General features: G+C 40.7%; 1 protein-coding gene across 1 annotated transcript in view; it reads left to right on the top strand.

Moving 5' to 3' along the window:
* Positions 1-20407, top strand: part of STAC (SH3 and cysteine rich domain) — a 132877-nt gene that overhangs the window by 99398 nt on the left and 13072 nt on the right. Inside the window, exons 6-8 of the mRNA XM_019647154.1 lie at positions 560-638; positions 6910-6974; positions 8397-8485. Coding sequence (XP_019502699.1) covers positions 560-638; positions 6910-6974; positions 8397-8485 — 233 coding nt within the window. The remainder of the gene's footprint in view (positions 1-559; positions 639-6909; positions 6975-8396; positions 8486-20407) is intronic.

Raw genomic sequence — 20407 nt, 5'->3', positions numbered from 1 at the left:
TTGCTGCTGCTGCTGTTCTGTAACCTAAGTGGAAGAACAACTATGATTTGTCTTAGTTTTTAAAAAGGGCAGAATAAGTATTACAAAAACAATTGATTTTTTTCAGCAATGGAAACAGCACTTGACTCATACCTAAGTAGTGCATCTCTCAATAATGCATCTTATGCTCTATAATTAATATTTAAAACTCACCTATAGAAAAAGCTATACTTTCTTGAAAATTTTAAGTGAAAGCATATGGGCAGAAATTCTGATTTCTCTCTGTTGTCGCTTCCTGGGAAGAAGCTAGCTGTGACCCAGGCATCTCATTCAACACTCACTGAGTGCCTATCATGTGCCAAGCCCTGAGCCTGCCACAGACACCTGAAAGGGGGGCCAGTGCCCACGAGGGAAAACACAGCCTCTCTGAAGTTAGCCAAACAGACAAGACAGCAGTGACTGGATTCTTAAGACACTGTCATTATTCCCCCTTAGCTCCTCTACTGACACTGAAATCTCTACTCAGTTAGCCCACTGATAGGACACTGCTCATTGCACGCTGTTCCCTCTTTTCTCCAAGACTTCAGATCTTGTGGAGGTGCCTGAAGAAGCTGACGGGCCAGGAGGAGGGTATGACCTACGGAAACGCAGCAACAGTGGTGAGTGAGGGAATGGGACCCCAGGCACTGCCCAGCACAAATGCCAATCACGTTAGTCGTGCAAGTCAGTGGGCGGGGAAAGTAGACTTCCGGTCCCCTCGCTTCCTCTGCTGGCTATGGAATTCAGTCTGGGCAAGTGCTCAACATTCTGGAGAGAAACTGGGCATAATCACTCATTGGGTTTCAGTGATCTGACGATAACGGTCCCTGAGTTCTGTGTCCTGAGTTCTCAGGTATTATGGACTTAGCTATACTGGGGTTAAAGAGTCACTTTCAGACCTCCTTGTTAATGTGCATTTCCCCCACTGACTTACGTAAGGTTAGCCAACTATGCCACAGAGAAGCTGCTCCATGCTACACCAGAAGTACCTCAAACCAGGTGGGTGGTGGTGCCAGGGAGGCAGGTAGGGGCCGCACACTCGACTCCTTCCCTGCAGAGATAACTGAAACTCTGATAGGTATAGCCAAACATTCATTATTATTATGTAATTTCCTAATAGCTTAAGCCCTTGTTACAGTAATTTCTAAAATATTTATTAAATGCTAACTGAATCCCGTTGCTTGCTAACATTAACAAAGAACGGCCCCTGAAACCGGAGCCTAATGTGGACCAGTGACGCAGATTTGTGTCGATATATTTAAATGTCCCATCCTCAATGTGTTAAGGAAACATAACTAACGCCTTATGAATGCGTCTTGCCCAGCCTCTCTCATGGGAACAACTGCTTCATCTCCACTCGTTTATCCAAAACACATTTACAAAACATTTACTATCACCAGCAAAGGTACACAGGTCACAAATGCTGTCCTCAGGTTACGCCTAATCCAGCAAGCTTGCACATCCTGACACATGTCATTTACTCAGGCTGAGTGCATCCCGGAGGCGGAAGCCATCCCTCCCGACTCTCATCCCGGGTGTGAAATGTGGGAATGTGCCACCTTGGGGAGGTTTCCCACTTGCCTAGTTGCCCAGCCTTTTCCAGACTGGAAGCAGAAACTCTGCATTCAATATCCCCTCGCTGCTTTGTCAGCAGCGATCTTACGAGGTATCATCCCCACTTCCTGAGTTCTAGGAATCCATGTATATCCCTTCTCTAGTTAGGACTGTGCCTCTGGGTCCCACAAGGCAGCACATGCCTGGCTTCCCCACAACTCTCCTTGCTAAATAAGCATCAGAGCTCACCATGGCCCCCCTGCCACGCCCACAACATCTGCTAAAGCACTCTGTGAGGGTAAGGATTCTTTAGCATCACATGGGGAAAACCATACTTTTAGATCGATGCAAACATTCACTGAGCACTTAGCAGTGCCATTAGAGAGACAAATCAAAGAGTGACGGCTGCCAGAGGACCCTCACAGGGAGCAGTCACACTGCAGGACCATCCCAGCCCACGTCTGTCCAGCATCACAGGTCCAACAACTGAATTTGGTCAGCAACCCTGGAGTTCTTGGGCATCTGAAGAACCAAATCACCAGAGACTGGTGTATAAACCAGACATGCCTGCATTTTAATGCTTCAGGTCTGGTCAGCTGCTCTGTCTCCTGAGTCTGACTTTACCTGCACCCTCACCTGACGCTTTTCTCCAATGTGATGGTCTCCTCATCTCTAACTGCACTGGGCATATTTGGTCCTTGGCCCCTGCTTGCTCTGCAGGCAGACTGCTGGACTTAACTTGGTGACTATGTGGCCATGAAGCAGTGACCTAGCTTTTCTCTGCTTTAATCACCTCATCTCTAAATAAGACCGACCCCATAGGGTGTTGTGATCTTTAAATGAGATAATGAATGTAACTACCATTCATACACTAATGACTTGGAAACTCCACTTGCAGCACTAGGCTTCTTTGCTGCCCCCAGACACCTGTAGCCTCCTGGATATGGGATCTGAATATGGAACAGGCATCTTCAAGTTAACACCGGACTCCAGATTCCTGTGCCCACCCACCCAAACCAGCTCTTCCCCAGCTACCCCTGCTCAGTACATAGGAATTCCATTCTACTAGTTGATCAGGCCAAGCTTCTGACATCAGCCCTTCTCACACCTCATATCTAATCTGTCAGTGGATCTTAGCTGCTGCTCTTCAAAGTCATGCCCAGTATGCGTCCTCCCTTACCTCACTGCCTCAGCCATCCTGGTCCAGTTTTATTGATGCTATTGCTCACCCATTCCTTTAGTGGTAAGGTCTCTATTTGCCCTGGGGGGTTCTTGACTCAAAAAGTGGTCTTCATATAATTGTATAATGCAAAGAGCTATATTTAGGAATCATCAATATGAAGTACAGTTACTGTTAATAAAGTCATCATAAGGTCATCAAGTGTCAGAGACGCAGCTTAGAGACTCACTACCCCAAGTGTGGCCCATTGACCAGCAGTCCGGGCACCACTAAAAGATCCTGTTAGAAGTTCAGACTCTGCTTATGAATCTATGATATGAATCTGTGATATGAATCTTACTAAGTTTGAGAAGCAGGTTTTAAGTCATAGAGTTCAATACACACACACACACACACACACACACATACTATATAGATAATGAAACTGAGGCATGGAGTAATACACTCAGCCACAAAGCTGATTATTTGCCATGCCATCTCTTTTATGTTAAGGGGTTTTTTTCACAGCCTTATTCAAAGAAATCTGTTAAAAGAACTTAGCAAGCAATCAAGCTCTAAAAATCTTTGGAGATCTATTAGCTATTCTTTTGATCAGGAGTAGCTTCCTTTATAACATGACCTTGGAAGCTAGAGGGATTAATTATGCAGCAGTTTGCTTCAAAACATTTTCCTTTGATTGGATTTCATCCCTTGTCCATGCAGTTTGAGAAACAACCTAGAGAAAACACCCTGCGTATGGGGTCCGAGTTCCCACCAGTCTTCTCACTGCCATGGCAAGGAGGATGCTGGCTTTTCAGGAGCAGCGCTTGGGCTTCCGGTCACAAGCAGTTCTGCATTACATGTTTCATTTATGTTCTAACAAATACACAGTGCACACAGGTCTTATTTCTGCCAGCCAGGGGTCACGACAAATCCTTGAGGAACATTTCCAAAGCCACCTTAGAAGAAGGTACAATTCGTGCTCATTTCTTTACTGCTAAGAGCACCATCTCTTCTATCTCTTTTATAAAAGACTTTGGGCAGCTCTGAGTGTTTCTGGTTGTTGTCAGCACTGTTCCAGGAAGCATCAGAAATATGGATGGGAAGAGTTATTGGTCCTCACTTTTGGTTTAAATGCCGGAGACTCCCCTAGAAGCAAGATCACGAGCAAAGGGAGCAGTCAAATCTAGGCTGCCTATTTCAGCTCAAAATGCCAGATAATCATGTTACTGGCTAACATCAATAATTGCATTTCAGTCTGACTGTATATGATCATAACTTTCCTGGAAGGGAGGCAGAGGGAATGAAACGTAAGCAAGACAGATTCCTAGAAGTATTCTTCAAAAACGGACAGGGTTACTCACATCCATGTGAGGATATTACAGAGCCCAATAGCACCTTACGTTGCACTGAAGCAAAGAAATTGTGCCCAGAAGGGAAAATGACAAGCTCAGGTTTGGAAAATTTATCATTGCCTTTAGCATGCACTGCTTCTAAATCGCACATTTTGAGTTGTCCCCCAAAAAAGGAAGCAAATGTGTTAATGGCTCTTTTGGCAGATGCCCCTGGTTCTGGTCCCCCTCCAGTGGACAATTCCCAAATTACAGTTGCAAACATTTATGGTGTGTTTCTGCAACACACACTTAGTATCTTTAGTACCAAGAAAAAATATCAATGACCCAAGTCTAACTCAAGAAGTAACAGAGAACTTGAATTTGCTTCTAATCGTGACAGAAACTGAATCAATATTTTAAATTTTTGCACCATGAAAATACCAGGCCCAGACAACTTTATAAGTAAATTCTACCAAACACTTCAGGAATAAAATATTTACACACTATATAAGCTTTTTCAGGACAACAAAACATGGCAAGGAGGAAGGGCAGTAGCATTCTCTTAGTTTCTGAAACCAGTTTGACCTCAAAGCCAAACAAAGATGGCATGAGAAAGGCAAATCACTGGCTACTCCCCTCTGGAAAACAGACGCAGAAATCTCAAACAAAACCTTAGTAAACTGAATCCAATAATGTATTTTTAAAGGATAATACATAATTACCAAGATGGACTTATTCCTGGAATGCAAATTGGCATCAGTGTCAGATAAATCGGTAATGTAACTGGTTAAGAAGAAAAACCAAATAATCATCTCATTAGAAAACACAGTGGTGGACATGGGCCTGGCAGGACCGCAGAGCAAAAAAGACAGACAGAATAGGAAGAAGGCACAAAAGAAAGTCCTTTGGGGTTGTGGCCAAAACTAAAGCTTCTTTTTGCATCTGTAACATTAGAAAGTATGTCTACATAAAGGACATATTCTTTGACTACTTGTCATGGATGAAATCAACAACCAAATTTTTTAAATAAAATGCATTTCAAGCACCAAACATGAAAGGTGTGCATGATGTAATTTTGGTAAAATAGTTACCTTTCTTTATTCCTTTTCCCTCACATCAAAATCTTAGACTTGATTCTGGAAGGAATGGATTTTAAAAATCATTTTTGCACTATTCCATTTCTGCTTGCAATCATATAGCTGAAAACACATTTGGGGGTCACTTTAAATAATTTTTAACGGAGTTCACAAAAGTGATACACAGTTCAAACCAGATGCCTAATGGATATTCAACCAAAAGCTAAAATAATGTGAAATTAAAAAATGGTAAAACCAATCCAAACTGATCATTGCATATGCACCTATGGAGTCCCCCTTTTTAGCTCCAATCAAGAATTTTCTAGGAAGATTCTCTTTGCATGTTTTCATTGAAATATTCAATGTTTTTTTAGAAGTATAGGGTTTTATCATTAAGGAATCAAGTATTTACACCAGGACTTCAGGTCATCACATAATGCCAGAGAAAATTTTTGCTGGCCTCATTCATTTTAAACTATTAAGTTGAGTGGCCAAATATTGAGGCAGATGAGCCCCATAGGATCAGGTCTTCATTTTCCACCTACTTGCAAACCAGAGCTCCCCCAATGACTGCTTACTGACCTGCTAGGGATAATGGAATTGCGTCCACACGCTCTGGACCTATTAACTGTGGAGAATAGGTGTTTACTAAGCATTGGTCCATTTATAGGGGCTCTTGTTCTGAAGTGTGTTTTCTACATCAGCTATTGAATCCATTTTAAGGACAAAGGAAGATTGTCAGTGCACTAACTGAAATAGCTTACAGAGCTTTCTGTGGTGTGTTTCTCTTCCTCCACTGATATTTCCATGATAATCTGAAGGGAGACCAAAGGGAAGAATAAAACTGCAATGTTTCATTTTTAAATGTCAAGTCATCTAAATGGTAGGTTAGTTTAGAAAGTGTAACTGTAATGTATAAACTTGGATGCATTTGCCACATTTGTGTTTAAGGAAGACACAGGCAGTGAGAATAAGGCCATGACATTGATCACTGGTGTAGACTTGGTGGCTAGAAGAAGCTAAGGCAGGGCCCTCATACCCACAGCTGTCTATGTTGGCAGTGAAAACCTCCTGCCCATTTTGAGAAGCCTTGTTCTTTCTCAAAAGCTACAGAGTGGCTGCTTAAATGCAAAAGGACAAGAATTATACATCCCAAGAACAAAATAAGGAGAAACCACGATTTTATTTTTTATTCCAAATAACAGCCTCAATGCACTGACAATACGAGATCAAGGAAATATTTTGAAGTTTAAAACTAAAGCTTTAATCTGCAAAATAGAATATAGATACCATTAAGAAACTAGAATCAAGATATTGAAAATAGATAAAAGAATCTGGTCTTTAGAAAAGGTAACTCAAATACAATTCAATTGGGCCATACCTCACCCTCTATCCCATTAACAAATCATTTGATACATTTAACAAAGATGAATGGCATGGTTTCCGCTCATGAGACGAGCACTGCCAAAGGAGACCAGGTTGTGAACGCACAATTGCCAAGCAGTCAAGAGGATGTGTGCCAGATGGAGGCGTGTACAGGGTGTGCGCATGCAAAGACGGTGGTGCAGAATGCTGCACAGGGAGGCAGGGATGACGTGGAAAGCAACGTGACAACGTGACAGCTGGGTCACTGAGGACAAGGAAAAGGTAGTGCGACGGGAAGGAGAAGCTACGGTACAGGGAATAAATAAAGGCACGTTTTTCAGGCATGTTTACAAAATATGGTGATGGGATTCATAAAGCTCCCACTTTCTCTTGTCTCCTTCAGTGTTTACGTATCCAGAAAATGGCACTGACGATTTCAGAGACCAAGCAAAGAACATGAATGACCAGGTATTTATGGATGTCCCAGAAGGCAAACCAGACAGGATCCTTAGATCATACTGCCTGCCGGTCACCACCCACATGGGTCATGGTATCAATTTAGTGGGTCCCAGACCAGCACTTTTAGAGAATACAAGACAGCAATGTAGCATAATTTGCCATAGAATAGATAGCATGGAGTAAAACAGGAATATCAAAGGTAAAAGGCACATCAAAGGTAAAAAGGATAAGTGTTGTGTTGTACACTTTTGTTTTCATTATATTAGTTACATAGAAGTTGGTATATACTCTATAGAATGTATATTAGATAGTTACATAATATGTTACAATTGTTTTATAGTATATAAGTATATAGTTATATATTTTTATGTTCATTGATGTATAAGAATAGAACAGAATAGAGTAGAATAGAAATATATAGCATAAGGCACTTGGGCTTTGGATAGCAGAGTGAATCATAAAAAAATACAGTACTGTGCAACTTTTGTGTATGTTTTATATATACAATAGATTTATTATTATTATGCATTAAATATATTATATAATTATATAATATATATGCATAGAATTGTATATTATGTATATATACATGTTACATATTATGCAAATATATGTAATATATAATATCGAATTTATGATATGTAATATTACATAATTTTATGCTATGTATTATATAACTTTTCATTTATTGCATTCATTATAAAGTGTAGACATTTATCTATTAACATTTATTTGGTTCACAATAATAGCTAATATTTATATAACACTTGTAAGAATTTCGTACAGTCTACAAATTGGGGACAATAGAATCTACCTCATGGGGCAATTGTGAGGTTTGAGTATGCTAATGCATGTAACCAACTGCTATCAAAAATGGTAACTTTTATTATAATTATTGCAGGGTTTCATAGTTAGGAGATGGTGATTCCATGATATATCAGCCTGATGCCAAAGTCTACATTTTTTTCCACAACGTGAATGAACGAATTTCCAGATGAATATACCTGGTTCCCTGTGCTATGCTAGATACCAAATTTTAGGCTAACTAATGAAAAGTCCGTTGTAGGAAGCTGTTTCTTCTATTCACATGCCACTCTTTCTATAAAGAGAATATTCTCATTCCTGGGCCAACCCCATGAACAACTATATCCTAAAAAAGTTACTTTAAGAAAACTGTAGTATTTCTGACAAAGACTTCCACATGATTGTTTTCAAATGGTTTGCAATGAAATCAAACTCAGCTAAGAAATTAAAAATAAACCGATGGTTGAAACACAGCTTTTAATAATGATTAGATATTTTAACACTTAAGAGCCACACACTGAATTACATTGCATTAATTTCTCCATTTCCTTGTGTGTTTTTTTTTTCTTGCCTCTCTCCATTTCTTCTTCCTTCCTTCCCTCATTTTTCTTTTATTTTCTCTTTCAGGGACTTCTTTCCAAAGATCCATTACAGATGAACACCTATGTTGCCTTGTACAAATTTGTACCACAGGAGAATGAAGATTTGGAAATGAGGTAAAAACATGTTTTAAAGAAAAAGAAAAGAATGAATGAGAGAAAGAAAAAAAATATTTTAAGTCAATGTCTTTCCATGTGAAACAAATAATTCAATTTGTGCTGCCTCCTCATGCTTTCGAGCAGTGATTCTCAGGCTTTAGTGAGCATCCAATCGCCTGCAGGGCTGGTGAACACATACATTGCTGGAACCAATCCCTGGAGTTCCTGATTCAGCAGATCTGGGGTGGGGCTTGAGAATTTGCATTTCTAACTGGTCTGCTGGTGGTTCTGATGCTGCTGATCTGGGACCACACTTTAAGAAGCACTGTTTTAGCACATTGTCAACAGGACTGCTAATGGAAGCTTTCATAAAAGTTGAGCATCAAATGTACTTGGCATCCTGGGGGGTCTAATAGAAAATAAAAAATTTATTTAATGCCCAAATTAACGTTGATTGAAGAAGCAAACTAAAACTATTTGTTTCTCCTGCTAGAGACTGATATCTCCCCCAGGCTCACACCCTGAGGTATGGCCCATCCCACTCATGGTAACTGACATGGTGGGGAGGTTTAGGTGAGCTTTGTGATCCTTATGAAATCTGAAACTTTCTTGACCACAGTTTAGGTTCCTCATGTTTCAAGGGTAGTTAAGCTGGAGTCAATCCTGCATTCACCCCTGTGTGACCTTAAGCAATTTAGAAACATTTCAATACTCTGATTTTCTTATGTATAAAAGAATAATAATGACCTCTCTCCTGTTGGGTATTTGTGAGGATGAAATGAATAATGTTCATAAAGCCTATAGCATAGCACCGTACCTAGTCATCATAAACAGTCAGTAACTGGTAATTGTTACAATTTTTATAATGTGGTGTTCATCAGCCTATCTCGAAGAAAAGGCTTTACTCTTTCCTTTGATTCATCACCCCAAAACATAAGTAATCTAGGGAGAAGGCCTTGGTGTCTTCCAGTCCTAGAGCAGGATAGAAGAGGCTGCTTTTCCAGTCAAATGGGCCTTTGGAGATTGGTTCTTTCCAATTATGAAGAGAATGAAAAGATAAATTAGCACTGAAAACTACTGAAATGTGAGAGCGTTAGTGAAATAGCCTCCATCTGGGGGTGGACTTCACTTGTCTGAATGCCATGCAGGCCAAGTTACCTGTCACCAGTCACTCCCTTCAGATGGTTTCCAGAAGGACTTATCTCTCCACCTTAGGGCTATCTGGGCTTCTCCACGCCCTTGGGCTTATGATATTTCCCAGCCATGGTCCTTCTCGCACTTGCTAGAATATGGTTGCCCACCTCAATGAAATCTGCCTTTCCTCTTCCACTTGCCCCAAAACCCCTTAAAAAGAGAGAGCTACTAAAAAAGCTCCAGTTAGACCCTGTTTTCCTGATTCCATAGCCATTGGGTCAGCTTCAGCAGCTCACTGCCCTTCATGCTGCAACCTCCAGAGATACTCTACAGCAGATGTGTGCATCCTGCCAGAGGCTGGTATCTCCTCCTGGCTCACACCCAAGGTCGGCTTTGTTGCAGTGTTCCTCTAGGGTCTGCTTCCAAGTGATTCTTGGGCCTTTCCAGAGCAGAGTCCAGGGCCTAGACCCCAGCTTCTTAGATTTGTGCTTTTGTGCATCCGAGTTTTCTCCATCATTGAGTAAGAATTGTCACGCTGAAGTCCCTGGCTGGAGTTGTAAATGCTACCTGAACAGTCTGGCATCAGCATAGGAGGAGAAGGCGTTTACCAAGTGAAGCCCTTATCTATCAGAGATGTAACAAGCCCTGAAGGTTAGCGCCCGCCTAGAATTCATCACTGGGGTGCTGCTTTGCCTTCAGCTGATGGTCCACAATTACCTATCTGCTGATGAAGACAAGGATGGCATAGACAGAGGGTACAAAAAATATATATACACATTTTAAGAAAGGAAAAAACTGTATTAAGTTTTGTAGTACTCAATATATACTGATAACAAAAGATGAATACAAGTCGTGTGTATACATTTTTTTGGCACCCCCAGTATTTACTTTGCAATAAATACATTATAGTTTGTCCTTGAAATTATCATTTGGGTATCTCAAATTTAAGTTTTAACAATTTCTCATTGTGTGTGTCCCACCATTTTATATGAGAATTTTATTCTGAAGTCATTAGATGAAAAAAAAAATCCTGCTAAATATAGAATGTTATTGGGGTACTGAGGAATGACGTCTAGCTGCCTGGTGGCGGTCGTAACTTTTTGTGCTTATTTTAGTCAGTTGCAGGCCATTAAAAGTCAAGTTGTCTGGTCACGAATCAAACGTTTACAGGCTTCTGCAAAGCACACAGGACTGTTCGTTCCCAGGAGTGAAATGTCTGCATTACATAGACTGCGAGATTGGAGTAATAAATCATACTTACATTTTTTTCTTTTGCCAAGAGAGTGTAGGTTCCCATTTTAAAAGCCAGGCACTTGATTTAGAATGTGTAAGGCCATGCTTTGGGGATCTGGTAAAATTCCTTGAATGAACTGGGACTTTGTGAATTATTGTTTTCTCCTTAAACCATAAAGTAGAAAAAAAGTTCCTTTTAACAAAATACCATTCCTATCCACCTGCATTCTGATCCAGGGGAGCCCCCTGGGCATTCTCTTCAGGAAAGAAAACAAAGGAAGTGAGAGTACAGGGAATGTTAGGAGTGTGAGCTTGAGGGCAAAGAAAGCCCAACCGGCAAAGCCAACCGTCCGAGATCAGAGCAGATGCATCATCGCTTCAGCAAGCATTTGTTACATATCTGCTTAATAATCAGGAAAGCTTTTCCTGCCAACAGCCAGCAGTCCAAATCGCTCTACCGACTTCCAGATACACATCCCTACCTGCCTACCCTACGAGTGGATGGCGCACAGCAGCTCCCCACTCCCTCCCACAAACCTGCTCCCTAGGGTCAATAATGTCACCATCTTCCCAGGCTTCAAGCCAGCCACCAGGCTTCCCTTTGCCTTGTGCTCAAAAGGCGTTTAATGTTCAAGTCCTGCTGGTTCTCTTTGCCTAAAATCTACTGTAGCCACCCGACCTTCATCTCTCTCCTGGATTGGGGTAGCAGGCCCTACCTGGTCTCTGTGTTTCTAGTCTTGCTTCCCACTCTTCCCTTCCCATCCATTTTGAGTTCGGAGGACTCTAAGGGGACAGTACAGTGTACGGGGGGTTGTTTAAACTTTGGAGTCAGATAAAATGGATTCAAATCCCAGCTAATCTACTTTCTAACAATAGAGCACATCACCTAACTTTCTGAACCTCTATTTTCTTATCTTGAAAATAGGGATATAAGGCCTGCCCTTATAGGATGGCCAGGATTAAATAATATAACAATATCGGGTACATAGTAGGAGCTTAATAATGTTAGTTCCAATCAGTTCTATTCATACTCCAGAAGTAGATGCTCCCTGTACAGACTTAAGAAATGAGAGAAAGGGAATGACCATATCAACATGGATTCACTGAATGTTTACGAATAAAAAGTGTGGGCATCACTTGACATGCATTTAAGTAGAAGTTAAGCCTCTCACCTGTATGACCCCTCCCCCATGAAGCTCATTCGAGCCTTTGCTTGTTCACTTATAAAAGAACATCATCATATGCCTGCATTAGGTTGGCTCATGACATATATATCTTTGCTTAAAACTATCCAGTGTCTTCCCATTTCCCATGTGTAAAGACCAGGATATTTACAGGGACCTCCAGGACCCATACGGTCTCATCCCTGGTGACATATCTACATTGTGTTCTCCACACCTCTCTGCTCCACCCACAATAACCTCTTTCCTTCCCCAGAAGGAACACACCACCACCTGCCAAGGGATTTTTCTTCCTCCCTTCTTTCACCCTCCTATCCACCTAACACCACTACCATCACAACACACACACACACTTTGTTCCAGTGACTGTCGTGTACCCACGAGATCTCAGCTCAGACTTTACTTTCTCAACGCAGCCTTTTCTGGTACCCACGATCTGAGTTTCCTCTGTTATATACTTTCATGACACCACATTCCTTTCTTTTAAAGCACTTTCTCAACTTGGATTAATATACTTCTGGAACTATTTGGTTAACCTCTGTACCACTTGTAAACTCCCTGAGAACAAATCCGTAATAGCTAACCTTTATATCCCTGTAGTACAGTTCTTGAAATATAGTAGATGCTTACTAGATAAGTGATGAATGAACGAATGAATATGGTGGAGATTAAGTGAACTAATGCTGTACCTGACATCTACAATTAGCGGGCACATCAAGTACATGATGGTATAATGGAAACTACAAAAGAGGAAGCAAACCAAGCTCAGAGGGGCTAGCCAGGAACTGTGTCCTAGAGGAATGGACCTTGACCCTGTGATGAATACTATTTGTCAAGCAGAAATTATAGAAAAGGAGACCAAAAGTAGCCCATGGTCATCATATTCACAAAGAACAAAGGGTTTAAGACAATTTGGAAGAATCCCTGCTACGCCTTTACTGAGCACTCACAGTTGAGGGTAGAGGAATGGGCCTCAGAGACGAGAAGCCAGGTGCTGCCCCCTTATTCTTAGGGCACTGAGTACTCCTCTTAGAAGTGCTGTGGTCGCATCATTAGTCTCCAAATGCTGTCTAATGACAGAGGCTCCACACAGTCTGTTTTGCTACAGTTTCAGTGCAAAATAAACTTCATCATAAATTCATCCACCATTACCTTTCCAAACTGCTGGAGCTCACATCCCATGATAATGCTCTATCTTTCCACCATCATGGGCAGAGATAGTAGAGAACAGGTAGCAGGACAGAAAAGAGCAATATCTGGGAGTCACATAGACCAGGCCTACCCTCCAGCTCTGATTATCACTAGCCGCACCAATTTGAGCATACTGTTTAATTTCTTGGAGCCTCAGTTTTCTCCTTCCTAGGGAGACTGGATATTTAATTTAACAAGATAATGTAAACGAAAGGTGGAATTTCATGTCCAGTACAAAGCGAGGTGCACAGTATACTTTTGATACTTTCTCTTCAGAATATGTTTTATTTCCTAGTCTTCTGAGCAACCTCATTAAAATTACCCTAAGGATATATAGCAGAAAAAACACAAAGGCTCTCTCTGGCCTATGAACACATCCAATGAGGCTTTATCTAATTGGTCCAGAGATAAGGAGGCTGTGATACTCCGTCCCTCATCTTATAAGTAGGTTTTGCAGTTGCTGACATGGCACGCCATAGGCATGGGATTTTACCATTAATATGAAAGATGTGAGGCCATCATGTGTGGGATCTCCAATTATTACTGATGATTTGTGGTCTGGAAGCATTAAAGAGTCACTCAGGTTTCTCAGAGTGTAATGAGCTTGTATAGTAAGTAGATGACCTTCTGTAATTGAGGGTCTCCAACAATTTCCACCAATAACCCTTATTATCAAGTTTTTTTAAAGAGTTCAGATAATTACTTTATGAACTGCCAGCTTAATTCATGAGCAAAGCTCTTTAAAATACTACTTGAAATATAAATTGGAGAACCCCATTATAATCAGCACTGACAGCATTATCATTATTTTCCACCTTGTGCATTCACATTGACCATGTGTCAAATCATCCTCTTGGCCAAGTGGGTGGGTATGTGTGTGTGATACATGTGCACATACACTCTCACACACTCACAGTCAGATCTCCATGAACACACAGTCACACACTCACATTCACGTGCACACTTTCACACACTCATGCACAAATACACATTCATTCATACACACACACACACACACACACACACACACACATTATTAGCAAGAGCTTAATAACACATGCTTAGCTTTTTGAAGAAAGTAAATCCTGCCCTCCATATTAACAATGTTACCAGTCCCATTATCCTTACTGTTTTGGGTTCAGTAGTCTGCAAACAGTCTCAGAGCCATCATTTATTATTCACACCAAAACATCTTTTAAAAATCAATAAGAATAACTTTTATGGCTTTGCTGAGTTGATGTATCATGTAAATAATCAGCAGATGTAAATAACTCCAAGTAAACACAAATCTATAAAACATTGTAGAGACTCTGAAATAAAGGATAAAAAAAAAAGAAAAGAGAGCGTTCTGGTCAAGATGGTGTAGTAGATAAATGTTGTGCTTACCTTCTCTCATGACCACATCAAATTACAACTAAACTTCAAAACAACCATCATTAAGAATCCTCTGAAGTCTAGCTGAACCAAAGCCTTACAACTAAAGACATACAGAAGAAACCACCTCAAGGCTGGGAGGAGGGGCAGAGACACAGAAAGGGCTGGACCCACACCCACGTGTGACCATTAAAAATTGGGAGGGATACGTCAGCTGCGGAGGTTACCCCCAAAGGAACAAGGGTTCCCAAAGCCACACCAGGCTCCCCAGCCCATAATTCTAGTGCCAGGGAGTGAAGCCCCCATAATTTCTGGTTGTGAAAACCAGCGGAGATTGTGACTGAGTGAGGTGGAGGGCAGCCAGAGTCCCAGGCACTCCTCTTAAAAGGACTGTGCATGGACTTACCAACAGAATTGTTGGCTCTGAGATAGCACTGGGACAGCAGCTGGAGAAGTGACAGGGACATACAGGGGAAAACTGAGATGTCTGGCTCAGGACGAGGGCTAAAGGAGCGATATTCTCAAGAATGGAGGAGCTGGTGGAAGCCATTGTTTCCTTGTTAAGCCCTCCCCCTTCCCAGCGCGCAGCCCCAGGAAGCCACCACATCCGAGTCTCCATCAACCGGCCAACACCATTAGCTCAGCCCTGGTGATTCTGAGACCATGCCAACTTTCAGGCCCACCCAAGTGGCTTCCAATGGATTTTTCATACAAACCACCTGCTTTGGCTCATGCTACAAACTTTCCTAAAGTCTCTCAAAGGTTCACAAAACCCAAACAAGCAGCATCTGCCTTCTGCATGTCCCATACCTCAGGCTGAGCAGCAACCAAGGCCAGCACTAAGGACATCTGGCTTAGGTCCCCAGATTGGCCTCTCAAGGCACCTCCAAGCACAGAGCAGGTGGCAGCCATCTGCATATTGCTCTGTGACTCATGCCAGGTGGCCTTGGGCAGGGCACAGACTTTGGCTGAATTTGGCCTGCAGTGTGTCTTCTCCCAGGTGACCCTGAGTCTGGCTTGTCCCATAGCCAGTTTTGAACCAAGCTAGAATATCACCCAGCTGCATCCAAGGACAACATACTTAAAGGGCAAACTGAGAAGGCACCAGAGCCCTGCTAAAGTAAATCCTGCTCCACATGGTCAGTCCCTGCACAACAGCTCCATCTCTGTAGTAATGGCCAGTCCTCACAACCAGTGATGGTCAATTCCTCCCATTGATGTGCAAATAGCAACTAAAACTCAACTACAATAGGAGGACACACACAATCCACAAAAGGGACACACCTAGAGCACCTGGCTCGGTGACCAAGGAGACTGCGCCACTGGGCCCCACAGGACACGTACTACATAAGATCACTCTACTAAGACCGGGAGACATAGCAGCCTTACCTAATACACAGAAACAAACACAGGGAGACAGCCAAAATGGGGTGACAAAGAAACATCCCAAATAAAAGAACAGAACAAGGTCCCCAAAAAAAGAACTAAACAAAATGGAGACAAGCAATCTAACAGATGCAGAGTTCCAAAAACAGTTTATAAGGATGCCCAATGAGCTCAGGGAGAACTTCAACAAAAAGATAGGAAACATAAAAATGGAGATAGAAAACATAAAGAACCAGTCAGAAATAAACAATACAATAACTGAAATGAAGAATACATTAAAGAATCAACGGTAGATTAAGTGAAGCAGAGGATTGAATCAATGATTTAGAAGATAAGGTAGCAGAAAAACCCAATCAGAACAGCAAAAAGAAAAAAGATTCTAAAAACAATGAAGATAGTTTAAGGAGCCTCTGGAACAATGTCAAACATACCCACATTCGCATTATAGGGGTACCAGAAGGAGAAGAGAAAGAGCAAGGAATTGAAAAACTCTTTGAAGAAATAATGAATGAAAACTTCATTGATAAATAGATATAGGAGCCCAGGAAGTGCAGAGTCCCAAACAAGATGAATCCAAAGATCCAACACCAAGACACACTATAATTAAAATACCAAAGGTTAAAGACAAAGAGAGAATCTTAAAAAGCAGCAAAAGAAAAGCAGTTAGTTACCTACAAGGGAGCTCCCATAAGACTGGCAGCTGATTCCTCAACAGAAACTTTGCAGGCCAGAAGGGATTGGCACAAAATATTCAAAGTGATGAAAAATAAGGACCTACAACCAAGACTACTCTACACAGCAAACCTGTCATTTAGAAGCAAAGGACAAATAAAAATTTTCCCAGACAAGAAAAAGCTAAAGGAGTTCATCACCACCAAACCAGTATTACAAGGAATCTTAGAGGAACTTCTTTAAGATAAAAATAAATTAAAAGTCATAAATATGAATAATAAAATGGCGATAACTACATACCTATCATTAATTACTTTCAATGTAAATGGATTAAATGCTCCAATCAAAAGATAGGAGGGGGGGCTGAATGGATAAGAAAACAAGACCCCTATATATGCTGCCTACAAGAGACTCACTTCAGATCGAAAGACACACACAGAATGAAAGTAAAGGGATGGAAAAGATATTTCATGAAAATGGAAACAAACAAACAAAAAGCCTGAGTAGCAATACTTATATAAGACAAAATAGACTTTAAAGCAAAGACTATAACAAGAGACAAAGAAAGACCTAGTAATCCCACTTCTGGGTATTCATCTGAAGAAACCCAAAATACTACTTAAAGGGGACATGTGCATCCATATGTTCATTGAAGCATTATTTACAATAGCCAAGATATGAAAGCAACCTGGCTGTCTCTGAACAGATAGATAAAGAAGAGGTGGTACATATATACAAAGGAATATTACTCAGCCATAAAACAGAATGAAATCTTGCCACCTGAGACATGGATGGACCTAGAAGGTATTGTGCTGAGTGTAGTAAAGTCAGATAGTGAAAGACAAATGTCATGTGATTTCACTTGTAAGTGAAATCTAAAGAACAAAATACACAAACAAGCAAACAAAACAGAAACAGACTCATAGATACAGAGAACATTTTGATGGTTGCCAGATGGGAGAGAGTTGGGGGTAAGTGAAGAAGGGGAAGGAATTAAGAAATATAAATTGGTAGTTATAAAATAGTCATGGGGATGTAAAGTAAAGCATAGGGAATGTAATCAATAATATGGTAATAACTATGTATGGTGCCAGGTGAACACTAGTCAGGGGGAAATCACTTTATAAATTAAATAAATATCTAATTACTGTGTTGTACACCTGAAATTAATATAAAATAATATTGAATGTCAACTGTGATTAAAAATTTTTTAAATGGGGATAAGATAAAGAGGAATAAGAAGTTCAAAGTTCCAGGTACAAAACAAAAAAGTCTTGGGGATACACTATACAGCCTAGGGAATATAGTCAATAATACTATGATAGTGTGGTACAGTGTCAGATGGTTGCTGGATTTATCATGGTGATCACTCCTTTAGCATAGGGAGTATAATCAATAATATGGTAATAACTACAGTGCCAGGTAAATACTGTTGAATAACTATAATATACACCTGAAACTAATATAATATTATATGTTAGCTATATTTTAATAAAAACCTTTTTAAAAGAGTAAATAAAAGACTTAAATGTTCAAATGCATATTTTAGTGACCATATAATGCCTATTCCAAAGAACCTACTTTAACTTCTCACATCTAAGTCATTTTCATTTTTATTAGTTCTCCCCAAACAGATTTATATGATAATAGCCATGTTTCATAAGGGGGGAAAAATGAGAGAGAGAGAGAGAGAGAGAGAGAGAGAGAGAGAGAGGACAAAAAGCTTAGGAACCAAGAGAAAGAAGGAGGGAACTGCTTTTTCAATATATTAAATTCTGGGATACATTTCAATGTGTGTCAGAACACCTAAATTTGGGGGGCTTCAAAGAAAAATGTACTTTCTTTTATAACCCTAAATTAGGATTTAGATTCTTGAATCACCAGACTCTTTCTTGGAAGCAGTGAGTCTCAGATTCTTTCCATGGGTGAGTTTGAATGAAACCAGGCAATCAGTTGTCTCGTTAGCTAAAATTCACAAGAAGCCATGGAGATGGGATGGGCTGAATTCATCTCTTTCTGATTTTTTCAAAGCACCATTGGAAATCAAGTTAAAACTGATTTTAACCCTTGTCTGGCTGTTTCCAGGATATGTTTCATCTATCCACCACTCATCATGTAGTGAATGAGCACCTACGCTCTGCTGGGTGAACAACTGATAGACCCTGTCCTCAAAAAGCTCAGGTGGTCATAGGCTGGGGGCTGGCATAAGAGAAAACAAGAAGGTACACTTCAGTGTGAGATCTTGTGGGTCGGGAGATAATCCAGGATGCTGCTACCGCACCTCAAGGGGGCAACCAAGCAGTCTTGGGAAGTCAGGGAAGGCTTTGCAATGAGGAGACATCACAGGAAAGGGGACATGGGTGCTTGTGCAGCTTGGTGAGTGAGCAGTCATTCTCTCTCTCCAGTGAGGAAAGGATAAGGGAAGAATAGAACAAATAGCAGAACAAGAGAATTACTTTAAGTAGGGGGGCACTTGCAAACTCCATTACAAAAGAGGTGGTGAAAATTCATTGCAGGAGCATATTGAGATAGCCACATTCACTCCAGCTTCATTCTGGAAAGACTACGTTAAAATTCAGTAAAGCTTAGTGCACGGACACCTAGTATTTAGTTCATATTCAAATGAGACAATTTATGGTTCTTTACCCTTTAGGAGATAAGGTGGGAGAACCAGGACTGAGAACTCCTTGGGTAGAAAGTAGACTGAAGATGGGCTGTCACCCAGAGAGGCAAGCTATAAGTCCACTCATCTTCCTCTTACCCCAAACTTTCCAGCCTACATTGATTGTGGTGGGTTTCCTCTCTGATAAGGTTGACAATTACTGGGGCTGTCAAAACCATGTATATAAGTGGACACTTTGGTCAACATTGCTCAACCAGTAGTTCGCCACAATCAGAAGTGTCTGGACGCTGATGGTAACCACTTCGAGCACCTCTTATAATTGCAGAAGTCAAACGTGACTTGTATTCATCTTTTGCCATCAGTATATAGCATTACAATTTTAATAGTTTTTTTCCTTTCTTAAAATATGTATACTTTTTTTGGCACCCTCTGTATAGTTTAGTCAGCAGGGTCAGACAATGTATTAATTTATCCCATATTGGCCACTCATATGACTTCTTACAAGTCTATTAAGATTGTTAAGGTTATTTGTAAGACCAGGAAGCTTGTGATCTATAGAATGAGTTACTGAAAAGTCACTCCTGTTCAAGGATAATTTTTAAAACTTAAGGTAAAATCAGGACTCTTATACAAATATAAAATGAACACATGTAAAAATTTTTACTAGACTCATTAATTAATGAGAGAATCAGTGATGTGTCACATTTGGTTCAAAGGAGAATTCAAGCACCACGCATATGTAGATAATGATGAGTGCTGGTATGAATTTACAAATTCATGCAAAAGTGGTCAGTATTCACAGGGTAATAATTCATTACATTCCACCAGACACAATTCACTTGCATTTCTATGGACAAGAGTCACTTGCATTATCACCAGTTTTCTACAACTTGCGGAAATGTAAAATAATAGCTCAGACATTGAAAGGGGGTGGTGACCAGGAAGGGTGAGCTAGACACCCAGATCAGTAATCTTGTTTGCCCATTTCAAAGCCTTTCACAATTTTCTCTGACATCTGCATGAGCTCTTTGAGCAAATCGGGTTGGGTTATCGAAGCAAATAGTATTTTACAGTGAAGAAAGCTATGGTTAGAATGGTTAACACCTGTTACAAGCCATAAGAATCTCCTGAAAAATATTGCTAACA

Source organism: Hipposideros armiger, unplaced genomic scaffold (genome assembly GCF_001890085.2).
Source record: "Hipposideros armiger isolate ML-2016 unplaced genomic scaffold, ASM189008v1 scaffold_109, whole genome shotgun sequence".
Classification (NCBI taxonomy): Eukaryota; Metazoa; Chordata; class Mammalia; order Chiroptera; family Hipposideridae; genus Hipposideros; species Hipposideros armiger.
This window is presented reverse-complemented; position numbering and strand designations above follow the sequence as displayed.